The sequence below is a fragment of the Hemiscyllium ocellatum genome, chromosome 10 (assembly GCF_020745735.1).
Source record: "Hemiscyllium ocellatum isolate sHemOce1 chromosome 10, sHemOce1.pat.X.cur, whole genome shotgun sequence".
NCBI classification, from domain to species: Eukaryota; Metazoa; Chordata; class Chondrichthyes; order Orectolobiformes; family Hemiscylliidae; genus Hemiscyllium; species Hemiscyllium ocellatum.
In genome coordinates, this window is record NC_083410.1 from 33899712 (window position 1) to 33921628 (window position 21917).

The 21917-nt window shown below is 42.6% G+C and overlaps 1 protein-coding gene across 2 annotated transcripts in view; it reads left to right on the forward strand.

Moving 5' to 3' along the window:
* LOC132819714 (protein kinase C epsilon type) overlaps positions 1 to 21917 on the forward strand; it is a 586475-nt gene that overhangs the window by 383594 nt on the left and 180964 nt on the right. For both annotated transcript variants that reach the window (XM_060831385.1, XM_060831386.1), the window contains 4 exons: positions 5889 to 6031; positions 11001 to 11097; positions 15194 to 15399; positions 18725 to 18898. In XM_060831385.1, coding sequence (XP_060687368.1) covers positions 5889 to 6031; positions 11001 to 11097; positions 15194 to 15399; positions 18725 to 18898 — 620 coding nt within the window. The remainder of the gene's footprint in view (positions 1 to 5888; positions 6032 to 11000; positions 11098 to 15193; positions 15400 to 18724; positions 18899 to 21917) is intronic.

Genomic DNA, 21917 nt, shown 5'->3' on the forward strand with positions numbered 1-21917 from the left:
TGGAACAGAGGAAAGCTACATATGTTCCTTGGCCATGTTGCAGCTGACTGTGGAGTGCTTGTTGCTGATGCCAGGTGTCTACATTGGATGGTGTTTCATTCCCCAGCATTCATAAGAAGAAACTCTGTGACTGCTGCCAAGTGCAAGGAAATGACGATATTTTCTGGATCAGTTGGTTTCCAAGTTCTGAGTTTATGTGCTGTGATGTACAAGCACTATGATCTGAACCTTAAGTTTTTTTTGGCGAAGTGCGATCTGCGTTGATTGTTTGTTTAAGGGATTCTCACTCTGAGAAGAAGTTAGATTTCTGGCCACACCTTACAATATTCACTCCATGGGCATTGGCATTCGAAAATGTGGCAGCCTCTAAGAGATTGACACATTTCCGATTCAGTCAGAATATGCTTCTGCACTTGATGACTGCACCTCAGGCCGGACCGGTAACTATTATGAGAAGGACACTGAGCACTCAGGGACACCCAGCTCATGAACTGAACCAGGCTGCTTGTCTGGCCTATTTGCCTGCTGTCATAGAGCTCTTTCTCACTCTTAGACTAAATGGATGGTAACAGCATGTCTGCCTTGTTCCTTTTTACACTTTGACCCTTGCACCAGACATACCAGGCTCACAGTATTTCCATTTTGCCTTGGCGTTTAGCACAGACACAAAGCCAGGAAGCTTGTTATGGTTGTCTGCAGACCATAATCAAGCCAGTGATGGTACCCTTCAGACAGGGGAGGCCCTTGCACAGTAAGTCAAAGGCAGCCTCTGATGTCAATGAAGGAGTTTGGACACTCAGGGCATTTAGGGTCAGGTTGCTCTACTTATAAGTACTGAGGAGCCAAATGTTGCATAACCCACCACTTGTCCTGACTGTTTCTGCCCTATCCTGGGCTGGTTTCCTTCTCGAATGAAAGAGAGAGAGCGAGAGAGACACAGTCAGGTATTAAGGGAGATGAAAGTGGGTGGGCACAGCTATTATAGTTGCTCCAGTTGGGGAGGTGCCCCAAGCAAGCGAGTAGGAGGTTAGGGTGGGTGAGAGGGAGTGGAGAAGATCTTGCAGGAATTAGTGAGTGGTCAAACACAAACCTCAGTGGGAAGTGGGTGAATAGTACAGACAGAGTGAGTGTGACGGGGTACTTACTTTGATGAATTGGAGAATGACATTGATTTCTTTCTGACAATGCTGTGCATTCCTCCAGGTGTCTGGGATTACATTGAGCCAGTTGGCAGCCTTGAACCAGGCTGGCATGATCTGGTGTAGTGGCCTCCATCCCTGGTCCTGGGGGAAGGAGACATCCTGTAACTGCATTACTCCATCCAATAGGACCTCCAGGTCCCTGCCTGAAAAATAGTTCACTTGTTTGCAACTCTGGGACAAATGTCAGGAACTCTGTTCATGGCATCTTTGAATGGACACATCTGGGTTAATGATGGCCTTTAAAAGATGGTTCCAGTGTCAGAAATACTGGTCAATACTGGGATATCTCAGCAGTGGCACATTGCCTGGGAACGACGCTTGTAACATGGTGCTAGAATTGGACAAGAGGGACACAGTAGGTAGTTAATGAGACAAAGTTTGGTAAGATACAGTGAGATATCTTACTCAGCCTCACAATAAATTCTTGAAAAAAATTGGATGCAGTTGGCTCTTAGGCAATGAGAAATATAAGCTTCACTCCAGGGTCTCAGTTTAAGATATTAGCCAAGCAATAATGACCCCTTATCTGTACAACAGTTCCACCATAGTGGACGGTGCTATCATTTGAGACACTATTTACTCAATCACACAGTTGGGCTTGAATCCATGATGTTCTGAGAATAGCATTAACGCAGTCACAAAATGTTTAAATACGCACATTTACAATTAACTGCAGCTCAATGATGAACTGCTATGACTAATTGATAGAGGAACATTAGCAGTGCAGGATGAATTGTCATTGAAGTTGTACTTCCTCTTCTGAAAGCTGCAAGCCAGCAATTCATCACATCATCTGAATGTCAGTAGGGTGGTGGCACCCAGGAAACTGTCCCCATGTATCTCATTTCCATTAGTGACCCTTCCAACCCCAGGGACTGCTGAGCAAATAGTACTTGTAATCCCCTTGACAGTAATAGAAGACACTTGGGGCCTCAGCTTTGGACAATCCTCTGTGGAAAGGGGTTCAATGTCCCTAAATTGAAATACGAAACATCAGCAAGCTGCCCAATGATGCTCAGAAAAGATATGCAGCTTTGTAAAGGAGACTCAAAGTACAAGAATAGATCCACCACGCACATAATAATGGAGACTGTCCTCTGATTTTCTAAAAGTTGACACAACCTTCATACCTTTTAATAAACCTCTGAGAAAAGATTTTCATTATTCACTTTTGTACTGAACCATGTTCTTTCTCCACATTCCCAACATTTCTCTTATTCTGTACAAATAATAAACAAAGAGAATCTTCCCACCCTAACACTCTGCTTCACAAACTAACATTGACAAAGAAGTCCACACTGACCACTGATCAATTCATATCTTTTAATCAAAGTCAGAAAAGGCTAATGGTAATTAAAATATTATTTGCAGTTACTGTTATGAAACAGAAGATTTTGAACTGGGTTTTGTTTGAACTGACTCTGTAGTATTTCTTTTGTAATCCTGGGAATCAATTTAACCAGTTTCAGTAAAATCCATTTATTCCCTCAATCACCCTCACTGTCAGTTTTCAGTTAAATGTGGACAGATTTTTCAGTTTGAGGTTCAGTACTGTTCAGAAAGTAAGAGCAGTTTGTTGTCCCTGAGTCTGATCAACTCATGAGAAGGGAAAGAAGAGATCAGAAACTCCCTGCGTTGGCAACTTCAAATATCATTCCCAACATAAACCTAACAAGTGATGGTTTCAAGATCTTCACATCAATTACAACAAATTTTCAGGATGTCTATTTTGCAATAGATTGATTTATTTTGGATATTGAAACCATTTTCTTATTACCATTCCTCATCATATATTTCTGATGAATTGGGCTCAGAGTGCAATATTATTTAACTATGTGTGACTCACTTGCCGTGAAACCTGTGATGATGAGAACTATGCATGAAATGTCAAAGAAGCCAATAATGAGTCATGTAATTCATACTAAATGAAAACCGACAGAACTGTGGACGCTGTAAATCAGAAACAAAAACAGAAATTGGGGGGATAGCTCATTAGGTCTGACCGTATCAGTAAAAAGAAATCAGAGTTAATGTTTCTGACCCAGTGACCCTTCCTCAGAACTGATGGTAGCTAGAGAAATGTCAGTTTTTATGCAGAAGGTAGAGTGGGAGAAGGGAGTCAGGAGTAAATATTAGGTGAGGATAGAGCCCAAAAAGAGAGAAAAGTTGGACAGACAAATTAGTCGATAGCGATATGGCTAGGAGGGTGAATAGCTAAATGGAGGGTAAATAGTTAATGGAGACTGTTAGTGACAATCAATGGGTAGCATTTAACGATGTGGAGGAGCCGGTGTTGGACTGGAGTGGACAAACACAAGCCTAGATTGCTGTTAAGTTTTTCATATTTTAAACTGTGTTGCAGGTTTCGATTCATTAATATGTAAATCCCAGAACTTCTTTCAAGGATATTCATGTATTTGGAAAGGCAAGGACTGATTATGGACAGTCAACATGGCTTTGTGCGTGGGAAATCATGTCTCACAAACTTGATTGAGTTTTTTGAAGAAGTACCAAAGAGGATTATGAGGGCAGAGCGATAGATGTGATCTATATGGACTTCAGTAACACATTTAACAAGGTTCCCAATGGGAGACTGGTTAGCAAGGTTAGATCTCACTGAATACAGGGAGAACTAGCCATTTGGATACAGAACTGGCTCAAAGGTAGAAGAGGGTGGTGGTGGAAGGTTGTTTTTCAAACTGGAGGTCTGTGACCAGTGGAGTGCCACAATGATTGGTGCTGGGTTCTCTACTTTTTGTCATTTACATAAACGACTTGGATGCGAGCATAAGAGGTACAGTTAGTAAGTTTGCAGATGACACCAAAATTGGAGGTGTAGTGGACAGCAAAGAGGGTTACCTCAGATTACAACAGGATCTGGACCAGATGGGCCAATGGGCAGAGAAGTGGCAGATGGAGTTTAATTCAGATAAATGCGAGGTGCTGCATTTTGGGAAAGCAAATCTTAGCAGGACTTATACACTTAATGGTAAGGTCCTAGGGAGTGTTGCTGAACAAAGAGACCTTGGAGTGCAGGTTCATAGCTCCTTGAAAGTGGAGTCGCAGGTAGATAGGATAGTGAAGAAGGTGTTTGGTATGCTTTCTTTTGTTGGTCAGATTATTGAGTACCGGAATAGGGAGGTCATGTTGCGGCAGTACAGGACATTGGTTAGACCACTGTTGGAATATTGCATCCAATTCTGGTCTCCTTCCTATCAGAAAGATGTTGTGAAATTTGAAAGGATTCAGAAAAGATTTGCAAGGATGTTGCCAGGGTTGGAGGATCTGAGCTACAGGGAGAGGCTGAACATACAAATCACTGCAGCTGAAACTGACACCCGGAAGCGGCAAGAACAAACCAATATAAATACTGGAAGAAACATCAAAGCAGCGCTTCACACGAGGCTCCAACAGCACTGATGATGTTCCCTAGCCAGGGAACGAAACGTTTGCAGCAAAAACTTCCAGCTCGGCGAGCAGAACCACAACAGAGGCTGAACAGGCTGGGCTGTTTTCCCTGGAGCGTCGGAGGCTGAGGGGTGATCTTATAGAGGTTTACAAAATTATGAGGGGCATGGATAGGGTAAATAGGCAAAGTCTTTTCCCTGGGGTTGGGGAGTCCAGAAGTAGAGGGCATAGGTTTAGGGTGAGAGGGGAAAGATATAAAAGAGACCTAAGGGGCAACGTTTGCACACGCAGGGTGGATGGGTTTATGAATGGGAAAGGTTTGGAGGGATATGGGCTGGGTGTTAGCAGGTGGGACTAGATTGGGTTGGGATATCTGGTCGGCAAGGACGGGTTGGACCGAAGGGTCAGTTTCCATGCTGTACATCTCTATGACTCTCTGACTCTAAGTCACATTCCTGAGATAACGTGTAGTACGTAATAGCAGACTATGTGATAACAAGGCCTTGTGTGTGGGGTGAGAGCTAGGACATGGGAGAGTTTAAGACCTAAAGTTATTGAACTTAATATTGAGTCTGGGGAGCTGCAGGGTACCCAAGCAGAAAGTGAGGTGTTGTTCTTCCAGCTTTCGCTGAGCTTCATTGCAGCACTGCAGCAAGCCTGAGACAGAGATGTTGGCCACGGAACTACATAAAGCAGGCAGAATGTAGGTGTTCTGTGAAGTGGTCACCCAGTCTATGCTTTGTTTCTCCAATGTAGAGAAGACCATATTGTGAGCAGCGAATGCAGCTTGTGAAAAATGCAGGTAAGGTGTTGCTTCACCTGGAAAGTATATTTGACCCTTGGATACTGAGGAAGGTGCCATGGGGTTGTAGGGGGTATTGGGATTGAAGGAAGAGTGGACCAGGGTGTCCCAGAGAGAACGGTCCCTGTGAAAGTTGAACAAGAGAGGAGAGGGGAATATGTGCCTGGTGGTGGCAACTTGCTGGAGGTGGCGAAAATGACGCTGATGATCCTCTGGATGTGGATTGTGGTGGGATTTAGTAATTTATGCTATTTACTTGGCTCCTTCTTTCTTGGGGAAGGTCACTGATAACCATTTCATTTCTGTTCATTTGCTGAATAAATATTGAATTGTCTCTATCAAAATGATGGGTGTCATCTTCAAAGTACCAATTCTGTTCCAGCTTTCATTTTTGCTTTTGGTTTGAAACAAAATTGTTGCTTCAAAGCCAGACAAATCCCACATTTATTAATGAAATGTTTCCATCCCTTATGTAGTGTGCAAGATGAATGTCCACAGACGTTGTGAAACCAATGTGGCACCAAACTGCGGAGTTGATGCTCGAGGCATAGCTAAAGTGCTGGCAGATCTCGGTGTTACTCCAGATAAGATCACCAACAGTGGCCAACGGAAGAAAAAGGTAGAATATTAAAAGTGAAAACTATGCACCTTGAATGTGTGACTGAATGAGGAATAATGCACTGTCACATTACAATACTTTGTATGACTGAGATCAAGTTCATCAAAACATCAAAAACAGTTATAAAGTAGATATCACAAATATCTAAAAAATCGTCCAGATTTGATCACTGATCTCTGCTGATCTACCTGATTTCCTCTGGGGTGGTGCTACCCTACATGGTTGAGGTGCAGTCGGAGGCAATATGGTTTGGTGGGAGGGGGAGGCTGGGGATGGTGATTGCACATCTTTTCCTGGCTTCTCTTATTGAACCATTAATCAGTGTGAGAGAGCCATTTCCCCTTTCCACACTTGGGTTGGAATCTTGCTGTCCCATAGCTGTTAGCATTTCTCATGCAGTTACACATTTTGCAGCTCGTTTTGTATGTGTACATGAGGAGTGGGGCAAATCTTATTGCCAGAGCAGAGCAGGCAGGAGGTCATTGCCCAGACCCCACTCCAGCCTCTGTGAACTTACAGGGTTGAAGGTCCTGACACTATATTCAAAGGGCACCCAGCCAGAAGTTTATTCTCTGCAAGCCAGGAGCATCTGTTGAATTGGTTGCCTACAGATGACCATCCTGGTCTTTCCACCATTCCCTTTCCCCATTCAGCCTGCCTTCCTTTCCAATACAGGCTACCACACTTGGCCAGCCACCTTATGCATTCCCATTACGATCTAGCCTTCTGCCCTCAGTCAGTCTGTGTCTTGTCAGAGCATTGGGTTAATGGAAAGGTTCTTGGTAGTGTGGATGAACAGAGAGATCTTGGTGTCTATGTGCAGAGATCCCTGAGAGTTGCCACCCTGGTTGACAGGATTAGATTAGATTCCCTACAGTGTGGAAACAGGCCCTTCGGCCCAACAAGTCCACACTGACCTGCCGAAGAGTAACCCACCCAGATCCATTTCCTTCTGACTAACGCACCTAACATTATGTAATGTTCTATGTTCTTTTGCAAGTATATGCATCCCAGGAATACTCTTTAATAGGCAAAGTCACCAGAATTAGGTGCCAATTCCCAATTAAGTTCTCTGCAAGTGAGAAATACTTGCCTTTGAATCCCAAATGCATAAAAGAGGCATGCAGGTACTGTACTGCTATGCTTTGGAGTGAATAGCTACAGTTGTGTCCTCTTTGGGGAGCGTTCTTCCCAACTACAAAATAAAGGACCCCAGTACTCTTTCCCAGTCACTAGTTGCTGTTCGTAATGCCTTCATTCTGAAACTCGTCTTCCTTCACCTGCCATTAATGAAGCTCTCATGGATGGAACTCCTTCATTTTCTGGAAAATAATCTGAAGGGCGTAACCGTTGAATATTGCTCTCTTGGTCGTTTGAAAAATCAGTTTGAGAAATTGTTTCGCAGTTTACCATGAGACAGAGAGTGTATCAGTCTTTCTCATTGGCTACTGGAAGTTACAGCACTCGAACAAAAGACAAACTACTGTGGATAAAGAAGCTTCCTTTCATTTGGTTTAAAAATTATTTAGAATTATATTCTTGTAGTCGAGTCTAGAGAGGCCAACGTGGGAAGACAGAAAAAGCAGCACAGCATTGCTGCTGCAGGGACCATCAGTGCAGATCACCACTTTTCACCAGCCTTCACTCCTGCTGAGGTAGCAACACCTTAGACTGAGAACTGGACCTAAAACTGGGCCTGTGCGAATGGTGAAACTGCAAATAAAGAAGAATGGTGGGTACGGAAGAAATTTTCTTCCTCCAGTACACAAAGAGTTAACGGAGTTAAAAACCACAGCTTTAAGTGATTTTTTTTTCCTGTTGTTTTGTATGATCGCTATTTTCCCATGGCCTTGAGACAGAATGTATTTCGGATCTCCCTTAAACCATTCAGCTCTGCTCCTTGTCCTGTTTTGTTTTGCTCCATTGCTGCCAATCTTATAACCTTTTGAATGACGGCCAATTGTCTTTGTATCTACCTTCACTGAAATAGATGGAAACAAAATCTCATATTGTCAGCAGAACTTCGTATGATAAATAAATTAATATTAATGGTAATTTCTTAAAACTTCTTTTGTACTTCTGTTGATTGTAGTGTGACCATTCATAAAGGATGGAAATGGAACAAGGGTCGGATTTAAAAATGTTACAAAGAAAATTTGTTAGCAGAACAAGATTGAGATTTATACATACTTAATGACAGCAAGAGCAATTTCAATCTCACATTCAATAAACTTAACTGTGTGTCTGAAGCTCATTCTTGTCCAGTACAATTTCACAGTGAAGCTAGTAGCATACTTATCCAATGCCTTAAGCATTAACAAAGCAAATGTCGCAAAATAAAATCATGTTTCATGCTTTTCTGGCAGATCTCCAATTCTTCTCCTTCCTCCCTTGTGTGTGGTCTTTGAGTTCAACAACCATTATTATCCTGAACATGATATCAAGTAAATGATTCTTTCATTTAAGTGACCCCTTGATAGACCTTCATTTTCCTTAGTATCTCCATGTTGCCTGTTTGCAAGCAGGTTCTGCATTATTAAGAGCTAATCAGCCATTACATCGCCAATGCGGGACTGGCATTGTACATCAGCTGGAAGGTTGGTATTGGGCAGAAATCGTAGGATAGAAACATAAACACCAGAGCAGTCTTGATGAATGTGAGAGTGTGACTTGGTGGTTAGCAGTGCTGGGACAGCACGGTGGCTCAGTGGTTAGCACTGCTGCCTCACTGAGCCTGGGACTCAGGTTCGATTCCTGCATCAGGTGACTGTCTGTGTGGAGTTTGTATGTTCTCTCCATATCTGCATATGTTTCCTCCCACAGTCCATAGATGTGCACATTAGGTGAATTGGCCATGCTGAATTGCCTGTTGTGTTCAGGGATGTGTAGGTTAGGTACGTTAATCAGGGGTAAGTGCAGAGTAACTGGGTTTGGGTGGGGTACTCTTTAGAGGTTTGGTGTCAAGTTGAAGGGCATATTTCCACACTGTAGGGATTCTAAGTGACTATTTGCATGCACTATGGGCATTGAGTTCAAGTGTCTTCCCTCCCCCGCCACTATCACCACTACCCAGACAACCATAGATTACTCCTACCTGATTGCCACAGGCCTTTCCATTGGGTGCCCTGCAATGGCCTCCTGCCACCTAAATCAGCCAAGGTCAATATTCAGGAGAGATTCTTTCCTGAGTTAATTCTGTTAAAATCTGGACTTGCACCTCTAAACAAGGTCAGGACAGAAACAGTGAACTAAAAGGTCCTCAGCACAGCTTCGGCTTGTTCCATCCAAGGTGAAGGGAAGTGTGTGGCAAGATTTCTGGGCTGGGCTGGAGCATCTGCTATGTGCTGCTGGTAAACCTCTGGACAATTCTTGCCAGAGTTAGCAAGAGTTCCATTGAGATACAGGAAAAGTTTCAAAAACATCAGTAGTCAAAGTTTATTGTTCATTGGCATGAGCTCAAGATCAGTAAGCTCCACTGGGAGCTGAAGAAACAACAAATTTACTTGATCATTAGATAATTTGTACGTTTCTCTTGTGACCTCAAAATGGCAGGATGCTGTAATTTTTCCCGGCCTATGAAAGACTTGAATGGCACAATGCAATTTTACAAGTAACCCCATCTCCATAAGTTGATTATTGATGCCAAACAATGCTGGCAGATAGGATTCCCTTTGAGTGGAGCTTGAATCTCCTTGATTTGGAGGAGCTGGTGTTGGACTGCACTGGACAAAGATAAAAATCACACTACACCAGGTATTAGTGCAACAGGTTTATTTGGAAGCACTTGCTTTTGAGCGCTGCTGTACAAGGTGGTTGTGGAACATGACCATACTACACAGGATTTATAGCAAAAGGGTCAGCATGTCATGGAGTTGCAATGATATATTAAACAACTTTAGCTAAAAATCGCATCTCACCAGGTTATAGTTCTTAAACAAATTTGGATTAAGTCTTTCATCTTTTAGAATGGGTTATGGTGGTTTGGTTCTTTAATATCTAAGTCCCAGAATTACATATATCATTCCAACTCAATGACACTGTAATCCTTTTGCTATAAATTCTGTGTCGTATGGTCATGTTCCACAACCACCTGATGAAGAGGCAGCACCTTGAAAGCTAGTGCTTCCAAATAAACCGGTTGGACTATAACCTGGTGTTGTATGATTTTTAACTTTGAATTACCTTATTCTTGTTTTGCAGGCATTTTGCAAATGAAGCAAGGCCTAACTTCAAGGACCTGTGCTGGGCTCAGTCATGCTTCAGCCTTCTCAGTGATAGGCTCCTTACATCGATAAACGTGTGGCTAATGCCTGCTTTTGACCCTGACAGAACTTGTTCTGCAACAAGTGGGATAGGTGGCAGACACGAACAGAATGTCACTTTTGTGCAATTCCACCGGTGAAGCCAGGAGGAGCAAAAAGCTTCCCAGATTACTAGCATTTGCCTGCACCCCTTCACCAGTTGCCACAATTCCTGCTCTGAGATTTGCCTTTAGGCATTTGCTAGCCACTCATTATTTGCACAATCAGAGCTATTTCATTTAGCTCCCTGTTTATTTTCAATTATCATTCATTTAGGATACAAATGAATTGTGCAAATATGCAGTGTTCTTCATTTCAAGATACAAAACTAAGACCATTTCAGGCAGTTATGCAACATATACAAAGCTCTTTGGAACCTTTTAACACACCCAGAAATTAAGTTACAACAACAGTGAAGATGTGATTTACTCTGTGAGGCAATGAAACCATTGGTCAGCCTGCTCTGCTTTGCATTTCAGGCTTTTGATGAATATAGTGAAATAGATTGAATATACATGTCATTTACAATGAAACAATCTCAAAATTATTTTGTAGCAACTTTATCAAATATAAGCGAACTGTGTCTTCACTATGTGGAGTGCTGCTGGAGCAGTGTTCGAACATGGTATAAGCAGAATGTTTGTTAAATGGCTTTCTTCTCTCTTCAGTTGAACACAGGTCAGGATCCACAGCAATCGATCCCTGGAGCGGCACCATCAGAAGAAGACAGATCGAAATCAGCACCAACATCCCCATGTGATCAGGGTACGATCAGCAAATTGTCGAACCATTATTGTTCAGCTTCCCCTCCTCTCCCCATGCCATTTCTTCCACTTTATTGTGGAATCATTAGCATCGTTGACATGGTAGCTCAGTGATTAGCAGTGCTGCCTCACAGTGCTAGGGACCTGGGTTCAATCCCACCCTCCACAACTGTCTATCTGTGTGGAATTTGCACATTCTCTGCGGTTCTGCATGCATGAGTTTCCTCCCACATTTGAATGATGTGCAGATTAGTGGATTGGCTGTGATAAATTGCCCATAATGTGCAGGCTAGGTGAATTAGCTGTGGGAATTGCAGTGTTATAGATTAGGGGGTTGGCTTTTATTTTATTTGGCTGTTCAGAGAGGTGGTATGGACTCGAATGGCCCAATTCCACAATGCAGATTGGATTGTTCATCGTTTTCAGAATGGAAACTATCCCAATATTTTTAGGCATTGCCATGGTCTAGTGAGTAAAGCAGTCAAAGACAAGAGGTGCTTTTATTTTCTCTCTCTCCTCCCCATAAGGAAAGACTTTGGTGACCTACACTTTGCGTAAACACAGACAGAAGCTGTGTTTTCTTCAGTTGCTGACCTGAGAACTGACCACACTCCTTCAGCTGAAACTTAGACAGCTCACTGCTGTTTAAACATAAAGAGACTCCTCCAAAGTAACTGTATGTGGCTAACAAAGAACTCAGTTACCAAGAACTGTGACTAGTTCAGTATATGTTTGATGTATCTGAAATAAAGAATATTCTGCTTATTTTTGGAACTTGAGGGTTTCTAATTTGCTCATCAATGATTATGTTTGGATTGTTCATGAAGCCATGCAATGCATCTCCTTGAATTCCCCCATCACTCAATAAGTGGATGTATTGTCCGATATAATGCTGTTCCCATATTCAGTTCCGAATCTGCAGAGAGTTAACTTTTTATATTAATGATGGGTTCTACAGTTTAGCTCAGTGCCACTGGGCCAGGAACAGGAGGGATGAAACAAGATGTCTAATTCAAACTAAAACAAAACAAATAACTGTGGTTGCTGAAGATCGGAAACAGAAATAGAAATTGCTGGAGAAACTCAGCAGGTCTGTCAGCATCCGCGGACAGAAAGCAGAGTTAACACTTCAAGTCATTAATTCTGCTTTCTTCCCAAAGATGCTGCCAGACCCGCTGAGTTTCTCCAACAATTTCAGTTTCTGGTTCAGGATGTCTAATTCACTTGGATCAGGATGTAATGGCCCTCATATTTGCATGTTATATTCCCTTCTGAGAATGTGTATGTGTTGGACAAGGCTCCAGAAGCATTGCACCATAACACAAGTCTTTCAACATATCTGTTTGTTTGAGTATTCACTCTTGGGAAGTGGGGGCTGCTGACAAGGCCAGTGTTTATTGTCCATCCTAATTTGCCTCTTCAAAAGGTCCTTCTTGAACTGCAACAGTCCATGTGATGAAGATACTTATACCTTCCATTTAGATGGGACGTTCAAGAATCTTGATCTTGTAGTGATTGTTGTGCTGTAAATGTGTCCAGGCAATGTTAATCCTGAGGAATACCATACACACCATGAACTGTAATGATGCCATAAAGACCACAGTTTTAGATGTGAACAGAGTAAAACCTAATATCTGGTCCTCTTCAGAATCAGCAACAATGTAACCTGCAACTAGCTGCTAACGTACATTAAACTGTATCTTATTAATGGCAAGAAACTATGCTAGTTACAACAGGAAGTGGTTTTCCTCTGCCATATAAGACCAAGAAGTGCCTCTAGTTTCTCGCATTTATAGGGGATGGAGGCAGCGACTTTCACATGATCACAGCATTTCCAATGTAATGAGCTGACATGCCCATTCAAGAAGGTTTGGGAAAGGAGCTGGTGCAAGTCATTACAATGTCAGAGTTGTACATCAATGTTATCTGCCATCATGTAAGATGTAAATACCCAATTGGCCAATCCCTACAGTATGTACCTGATCTTAGCTATCGGCTGCTGATTGGGGCAATACGTGAGATGCATTAACCTGGAGACGAGAGACCTTAGGCCCCTTTAGGCTCTCTCTCAGAAGATTTGACAACGGGATTCAAAGTTAAGGGCTGGATGTTACATTTCTTGATGAGATGAGGGAGGCAGAATGAAAATTCATAGTCCACCTGCTCCAGCTCCCATCCCTGCCATCTCCTTGTGTCCAGTCAAGCCTATGAGATGGCCTATTAATGGCTATCTGGTGGGAAGGATTATAGGTGCTTCCTGATCACAAATGTTTCCCTTTGCTCCCTTCCAACCTTGCAGTTATTATCAGGGATAATTTCTTTTGCCTGTGTTTAGAAACCATAATATACTCAGTATCTGATATTGGGGCATCGTATAACAAAGGGTTGGTGCCATGGTTGTAGCTTGAATTGTAAAGGCTCCCTGCTCTCAGAAGCAGTCTTTATTATTCAATGAAGACGTAACATATTTTTAAAAAGATAATTTATAAAAATGCACCACTTTTCCTACAAGAATCTGCTAGTACATTCAATCATAGCCTATGAGGCAGGTCTGTTCAATGGTCTTTCAGCCTCTACATTATGGCTGATATAAAGGACTCTAAGTCTTTAAAACATCCAACACCCACAAAATGCAGCAGGCAATGATCACCTGCACATGGTTGAATTGCTAACAATGACTTGTTAATTAATGTTTTCAGAGCGGCGAGCAGGCTGCTGTTTTCAGTTCCTATGCATGTTACATATTACTGGACAGTGGCCTGAAGATGTTGGGAATTTCTGCCAGCACCTGAGGAGATGGTGCAGCACACCCAACTTGGGAAGTTCAAATCCAGTCCAGAGTTTTAATATTGTAAATAGTAAAGATCTGATTCCCATTGCCCTGCATGTCAAAAACAGTAGAGCCACAAATTAAGGCAATTAACAAAAAAAAATTAACCATACATTTTTGCACACGTAGTGTAAAACCAGAATTTGAAATATATTAAAGAAGAGAAAGGTATGTATATTTGTACCAGAAGTGATCCAGAAAAGGACAGGAAAAAGAAAGAGAAAAAAGCTAAATTGGTTATTCTGCACAGCTTAAATGGGCTAAATAACCTCCTTCTGAATGGTAAAATACTATGAATTGAATTTAATGGAACACTGTTGTCCTAGTTCATCTCGTAAAAATGTCAGGGAAGCCCAGCGTTACGTGAGACATTGTCCTGCTGCTATGTAATGGATGATTGGTTCTCAACCACTCAGCATCAGGGCGTCCTGTCTCAGAGTGGCTGGCCAGTCAGTGGCCGGAGGAGGAGGAGGTGGTGTCGGTGCTGCAGTGAGGCTGAGAGGAGGGCAAGCTACCCTAGTGCTGGGAATGGAGTCGAAGTTGTGAACTTGTCAGAACCAAGCTGAAAAGCCCCGGGGATTGTGACAGATTGTGCAGGCTGAGAGCTAGATCTTACAGGAACAGTGTCTCTGATGGACACAGGAGGTGCCTCCCCATTGTCCCAGTGCCGCCTTGAGGCGAGAAAGCAACTGTCCTGCATGCTTGGGGTAGGCCCATCCTGACGTGGATTAAAACCCTCCATTGGGATGAAACCATTAAATGGGTATTAATTGCTCTCCCCAACCTATGGTAAAGTTGTTTTGGGCAAGGAGCAGGTTTGTAGACAGCAGGCACAGCACCAATGGTATTTTACAAGGGCGCCCCTCCCCAGCCCTTTAGTCCGCAGACCTTCTGCTGGAGTGGGGTTGGTAGAGGAGTGGCATATTATCTAGCACTATGATTCTCAAACAATCACCGGTACCTCTCACCCACATCACAGCCAATCGCAGTGGTATTCCCTGGAGTGCAGCAGTAAGCTTCATGCCTTCATTATGTAAGAAAAATGCTTCATTAGAGGATAAAGAACTTCTAGTTTCTCCCTTGTATCTCAATGGTGCATTATAAATGTATGTTGCTTTCTCATGTTTAGAGTGGTGTGTATCTAAGGTTTGAGGGCTGCAGTGGAAGAGATCAAATTATAAAGAGCTGGTGTTTTGGTAACAAGTCAAAATTTATTTGGATAACACAAAGTTAAGTCCTACTTCAAATGTCCATTTTGTTCCCTCAGAGCTGAAAGAACTTGAAAACAACATTAGAAAGGCGCTTTCATTTGATAATAGAGGAGATGAACACAAAGGAGCAGGAGCAGATACACAAGTGCTAACACCTGGTGAAAATGGGGAAAATGGAGAGCTGAAACAGTTCCAGAACAAGCATTATAATTTAGAAGACTTCTCCTTCATTAAAGTATTAGGGAAAGGCAGCTTTGGCAAGGTGAGTGTTGCGCTGTAGGGAATCACAGTATTTGTTTAAATGTCATACACATCAAGGAGACATTCTGTGGTATGAATGTTAAGTTTCCCTTCTGTATTTATCCAAGTTACATTATTCTCAAGGTATATTCATGAAAGAAAACTATAAGAACTCTATGTCAAAAGTGGTAGGCATAGTGGCTCAATGGTTCGCACTACTGCCTCACAGTAGCAGACACCTGAATTTGATTCCACCCTCAAGCGACTGTCTGTGTGGAGTTTGCACATTCTCCCTGTGTCTATGTGGGTTTCCTCATGAGGTAGCTGTCCACACACACACACACACACACACACACACACACACACACACACACACAGACAAACACCACTCTGTATTTTATATTCAATAATCCAACCAATCACTGTCAAGCACCCTTTTCATTCCCCCCCCCCCCCTCCCAAACCCCCACTCCCCCCCAATACCCCCACCTCCCCCATCACTGATAGTGATCACATCCCATTTAGGAGTGTCAGGCGTGGGGATTTCCTAGGAGAAAGTGAGGATGGCAGATGCTGGAGATTAGAGTCGAGAGTGGGGTGCTGGAAAAGCACAGCAGGTCAGGCAGTATCCAAGGACCAGGAGAGTCGATGTTTCGGGCAAGAGCCTCTCATCAGAAATCTCCTGCTCCTCGGATGCTGCCTGACCTGCTGTGCTTTTCCAGCACCACACTCTCGATGGAGTCGGGATCTCCGTCAGACCAGGAGAGTCGGGATTCCTGTCAGTTTGGGAGAGCAGGGGTTCACTGGATGGGAGTTTGGGTGAGGAAAGGATTACGTGGTCAGTGAGGGAAAGCAGTGTTCTTAAAATGATTCTCGTTCCCCCTCCCCGCGTCCCCCTCCCCCCCCCCCACCATTCAATCCAGCAGTAAACAAACAAAAAAAACAAATACCAAATAAACTTTTACTGCAGCTGTCAGTATTGCAGTGCTTTTCTCTGCTTCATCCATCTTCTGTGTACAGTAGGTCAGGTCATCTCTGCCAGAGAGAAGTCCAGCTGGAAATACCAGGAATTTATTTTTATCTCAGACTATGTTACAGCACATAATAATTGTTTTCACATATAATTTACAATTTATAATTTTTGACATTCAATTCTGAATTAGTAATTACTCACAAAATAAATTTTAAAAACTTCATCCTCACTAAATCAGTAATCAGAATAAGTTTTGAATGGTGAAGGACAAGGAAATTCTTACATTATTCAGAAGGATTTGGGAAACCTACATGAATTGCAGAAAGTGAATATGTAGATACAGGCTAACAATTAGGAAGACAGACAATATGTTTGTTTTTATTACAAAGGATTGAAGGATGAGAATAAGGAAGTCTTACTGCAAATATCCATGATGTGGAGGTGCCGGTGTTGGACTGGGGTAGACAAAGTTAAAAATCACAACAACAGGTTATATCCAACTGATACAATAGATTGAACACACTGCATTGACACTATGATTTTTGCTATAAATTCTGTGTCTTATGATCCTACCCCACAAGTTGCTTCCAAATTAACCTGTTGGACTATAACCTGATGTCATGTGATTTTTAACTTTGCAGTTATGCAGGTCACTAGTGAGGCCAGTGTGCAAATTTTACCTGCTGACCAAAGGAAGGACATGCTTTTGCCAGGAAGGATTGAAAACGTTGTTCACTTTGAAGGGTTTCTGGGGTGAGGAGAGATGGATAGATTGGGCCTGTATTCTTGGAGTTTGGAAGAATGAGAGGAGCTCTAATTCAAATGAATACCATTCTTAAAAGGGCTTGTTAGGGTAGGCACCAAATGACTGAGGAATCTAGGACGTGCATTGCAGCCTCAGAACAAGATGTGAATCATTCGGAACAGAGATATTAAGAATGTGATTCCTTGAAATTCTCTATTCCACAGAGCTGTGAATGCTCAGTCAGTGAATATCTTCAAGACAGAGGGTGGTAGACTTTGGGGATTAAATGAAATAAAGGATAGGGGGAATTAAGGCGGGAGATCAGCCATGATCTTGTTGAATGGTGGAACCACTTCAAAGGGCAAAATGGTCTACTCCTCTTCCTATTTCCTATGTTTTTTGTTCTTGTTTAAGACAATCTTTAGCTATTCATAATAAAAGCAGAAAATGCTGAAAACACTCATCAGATCAGTGAACAACCGTGGAGAGAAGAGATAAGTTAGTATTCTAGATGTTGACATCTTATTAAAACTCACTGTGTGGCTCATCTGAATGTGGAGCCTAGAGAAGCAAATGGCAGCCATCAATCTTCTCTTGGTTACTCACTCACTCTCCCCAGTCAGTCCACCCCCAGCATCTACCGGAGTGCCCTTAACAGGAAGGCAGCAAACCCAATGTTTTCTTTGTGCAATCACTGAGTCTCCTCTGGCAGTCTGATTGGCATTTGAAGCATGCTTGTAACTTAATGACATTGCCTAATGCACTTCAGGACTAAAGCTTCTAGTATGTTCTGCAGAAAGCAGCATGAAATGAACTTCTGCCACCCAGAGCCCAGATTAGTTTTAATAAATGAGTCTTGTACTTTCAGAGAAATGGGAGCCTTACCCAGGGAGAAACTGTGTTTCATGTCCTCTCCAACGTCACGATCTACGATAGTCATGTAGAACAAAATATCCTCATTGTATCTACCTACCCAACATTCTGAAAATGTTTGATGGCATTATGAATGGAACACTGGGAGTGAGATTTCCCATCAGTTTTGGGGCTGCAATGTCAGGACGAACTGGAGGTCTCAAGCCTACACTTGCTTGTAACAATATTCCCGAAGACGACATGGTTTAGGTATCCTCAGAGGTGGACTTTTTGGGGCAAGCCGGGACTTGCTAAAATTAAATTAACAGCATAGGACAGGCAGTGCTGAATATCCTTGGTAATGGAGAGGAATGCCCTCTGGGGAGGAGTTTTGTGTCCACATGGGTGGCCGTCCCGTCCTGAGGCTGTGCTATTGGGGCATTGGAGCTTCCGGCTTGTCTTGCTCCCCCTATGGCAAGATGCCTGTGAGTCTGAAAGGTCATTCCCAATTGGGCCTTAAGTATTTACATTTGCTATGCACCTCCATGGAATGGGAAACCAATCTACACCCCAGTCCAATGCGGGGAAATGTTCCCAACTGCTGGAATGTGTTGGGAAGCCATTCTGATGAGGCTCCCCGGTATTTTCCAATCACATTCTCCCTGCTCCCGCTACAGTCTTTCTGGGGCCAGGAAAGCTCTCCCTTGGATTCTAAGTCTCTGGGCCCAGTTCTTGTAATAGAGTACTCATGCCACTGCTTTTGTTTGTACATTGTAGGTCATGCTGGCTGAGCTAAAAGGTACAGATGAAGTCTACGCTGTAAAGGTGCTAAAGAAAGATGTAATTCTCCAGGATGATGACGTGGACTGCACAATGACTGAGAAAAGGATACTGGCATTAGCAAGAAAGCACCCTTACCTGACCCAACTATTTTGCTGCTTCCAGACAAAGGTATGTGTTTATGGAATAACGCTTCATTCACCACAATATGTACAGATGGAAATACACCGCTGTTCCAAAAAACTAACGCATTATGATTGTATGAGGAGTATTTTCGGCATAAAGGTAAGTACTGTCTAATTCGTCTTAGGAACAACTGTCTACGTCAAATCAGGAAAATACTGAGTTTTATTTGGGGATCTGTGCTATTTTAATTCATTTTGACTCAGATAGCAGTGAGTTGCAAGTACCCTCCACGTCCCTAGCTAAAAGTCATTCCAGGGTTTTTGCTGGTGGCCCATTGAGCCCTGCATGTGTGTGCATTGACAGAAGACAGGATCTAACTTGGTTATGATGCACGTAAAGTCTACTTATCTGTCTACCTGACTTACTACTATTGATGTTTGGTGAGTACAAGAGGCACTGCATGGAACAATCCCTGTGACAGGGCATGAACATACTTATAGAATCAAAGAATCCTGCAGTACAGAAGAGGCTGTTTGCCCAATAAGCGTGAACCTACAAAACTACTTTAAATCTATTCTTGTCCCACTTTTCAGCACAAGGCCCATTGCCTTGGATGTTATGACAGTTCAAGTGTTCACTCACATACTTCTTAAATTTTGTGAGGTTACCTGCTTCCTCCCAGGTAGTGCATTTCAGATTTCCAACACCCTCTGGATGAAAAACCAGTTCCTCACCTCCCCTCTAAACTTCATACTATTCATCATAAAATTGTGTCCCCTTGTTACTAACACTTCAACCAAGGAAAACTGCTGCTTTCAATTCACCCTGTCCATGCCCCTCATTATCTTATAAATCTATATCAGGTCTCCCTTTAACCTTCTCTGTTCCAAAGCAATCAAGCTGAGCTTATCCAATCTCTCATCAAAGCTAAAGCGCTCCATACCAGGTAACATCTTGGTGAATCTCCTCTGTGCCTCCTCTAGTGCAACCACAACCTTCCAATCAGAACTGCACATAGCATTCTAGCTGTGACCTAACCAAAGTTTTATGCAGCTCTCCATAACTTCCCTTGCCTTGTAATCTATGCCTCAACTGATAAAGACAACATGCCTTCTTAAGGACCCCATTACCCTGACCTGCCACCTTCAAGGATCTGTGGAATAGCACTCCAGGATGCCTCATTCCTCTGAGCTTCATAGTGTCCCACCATTCATGGAGAACTTCCTTATCTTGTTGCTTCTTCCAAAGTATATTTCCTCACACTTACTGTCCTGGGGTTAAATTCCATTTGCCGCTGATTCGCCCATCTGACTAACTGTTTCTTCCAGTAACCTAAGGACTACTATCTCACTGTTAACCACCCAGCCAATCTTGGTGCCATTCACAGACTTAATTATCATCCCTCCACATTCTCATCTGTACCTCCTCATGAACAGTAAGGGAGCCAACACTGGTCTCTGTGGCATGCCTCTGGACACCAGCCTCCAGTCACACAAGCAGCCTTCTACACAATGCTCTGTCTCTTGCTATGAAACTAATTTTGGATCCAACTTACCAAGTTATCCTGGATCTCATGCGCAACTACTTTCTTTATCATATGCCATCAGGTGAGACCTTGTCAAAGACTTTGCTGAAATCCAAATACACTACATCAATTGCACTATCCTCAACTGACAACTGGTCACTTGCTTGAAAATTCAACCAGATTTGTTAGGCATGACTTGCCTCTGACAAAGCCATGCTGACTATCCCTGATTAAACTTTGCTCCTCCAAGTAGAGATTAATTCGCTCCCTACAGAATTTTCTTAAATAGTCTACCTGCCACTTTTGCAAGACTCACTGGTCTATAGTTCCCTGGTTTATCTCTGTCACCTTTCTTGAAAATAAGTCAAACAAGAGGGCGCAGGTAATTGAGAGAAAAACAGAAATACCTGATTGAAGATAATCTGATTTTTAATCTGCTCTCATACACCCACTGTTACCAGCTTCAACTGTTCCTACAGGTCTACCAGATACTGATCTGTTGCAGGCTCACTAGTGCCATTCACGACATTTGTAGAAACTTTTCAAGCTGGCAATTGCAGCACTGATATAGAACTTCAGAAAATCTCTGATTTGCTCAGAGAATTATTTTGATTTTTCCTTTTAGAATATCATTCGTTACCCTGAAAGCACATGTTCTACAATAATGTTTCCTTGCAAGGCAATACAGCCGTAAACATCAACTCAACAGTACAGCTTTTGCAATGCTGTTTTTTATGGACGTGGTCCATGAGGGTAGACTATGTTTTCTCTGTTATATCCTTAAAGCATTTTTGAAGATGGACCCTCCTGTTCATTCTAACTCAAGTTCTTTCAGTGCAATATGTTAGCATGGATAGAAGGGGAAGACTGTGATCATTATGGATTATGTTAGCTGTTTATGGTACCTTAAAGTATTTGGTAATTCTGTTGCTAACTACTTGAGACAGACGGAGCTACTCAATTCTCTAATTTTGGAAAGTATTGAGTCAGGTGGTGCTGCAGGGGTAACATTAGCCATGCCACACTGCAATGAAGTGAATGCTATACTTCAATTTCTTAGCAGCCTTGTGTGTTATGTGCTCAAGCCAGTGGAGTAGCATGGCATTAAAGAGCGATGTGAAGAGACATTGACTGTATGCACTGGGTTTGCATTTATGAATATGAGTTAAGTGTAAAACTATTTATTTCTTATCTAATCTGGGTGGGTTCTTTACCCAGAGTGGTGGGGGCATGGAATGCGCTGCCCGTGGGAATGGTAAAGTCAGAATCATTGGCGACCTTTAAGCGGCAATTGGATAGGTACATGGATGGGTGCTTAATCTAGGATAGATGTTCGGCACAACATCGTGGGCCAAAGGGCCTGTTCTGTGCTGTATTGTTCTATGTTCTATGTTCTAATCTCATGAACATTTTTAAAGGAGCTGTGAATCTGATAAAGCAAGTCAAAATGAATGGATGATAGAGTGATGGAAGCTCTTTGCTAGGGTGTGGGATGGATTAGTTCTGAGCAGGAAATGGTGAGGACATGGTAGAGCAGTT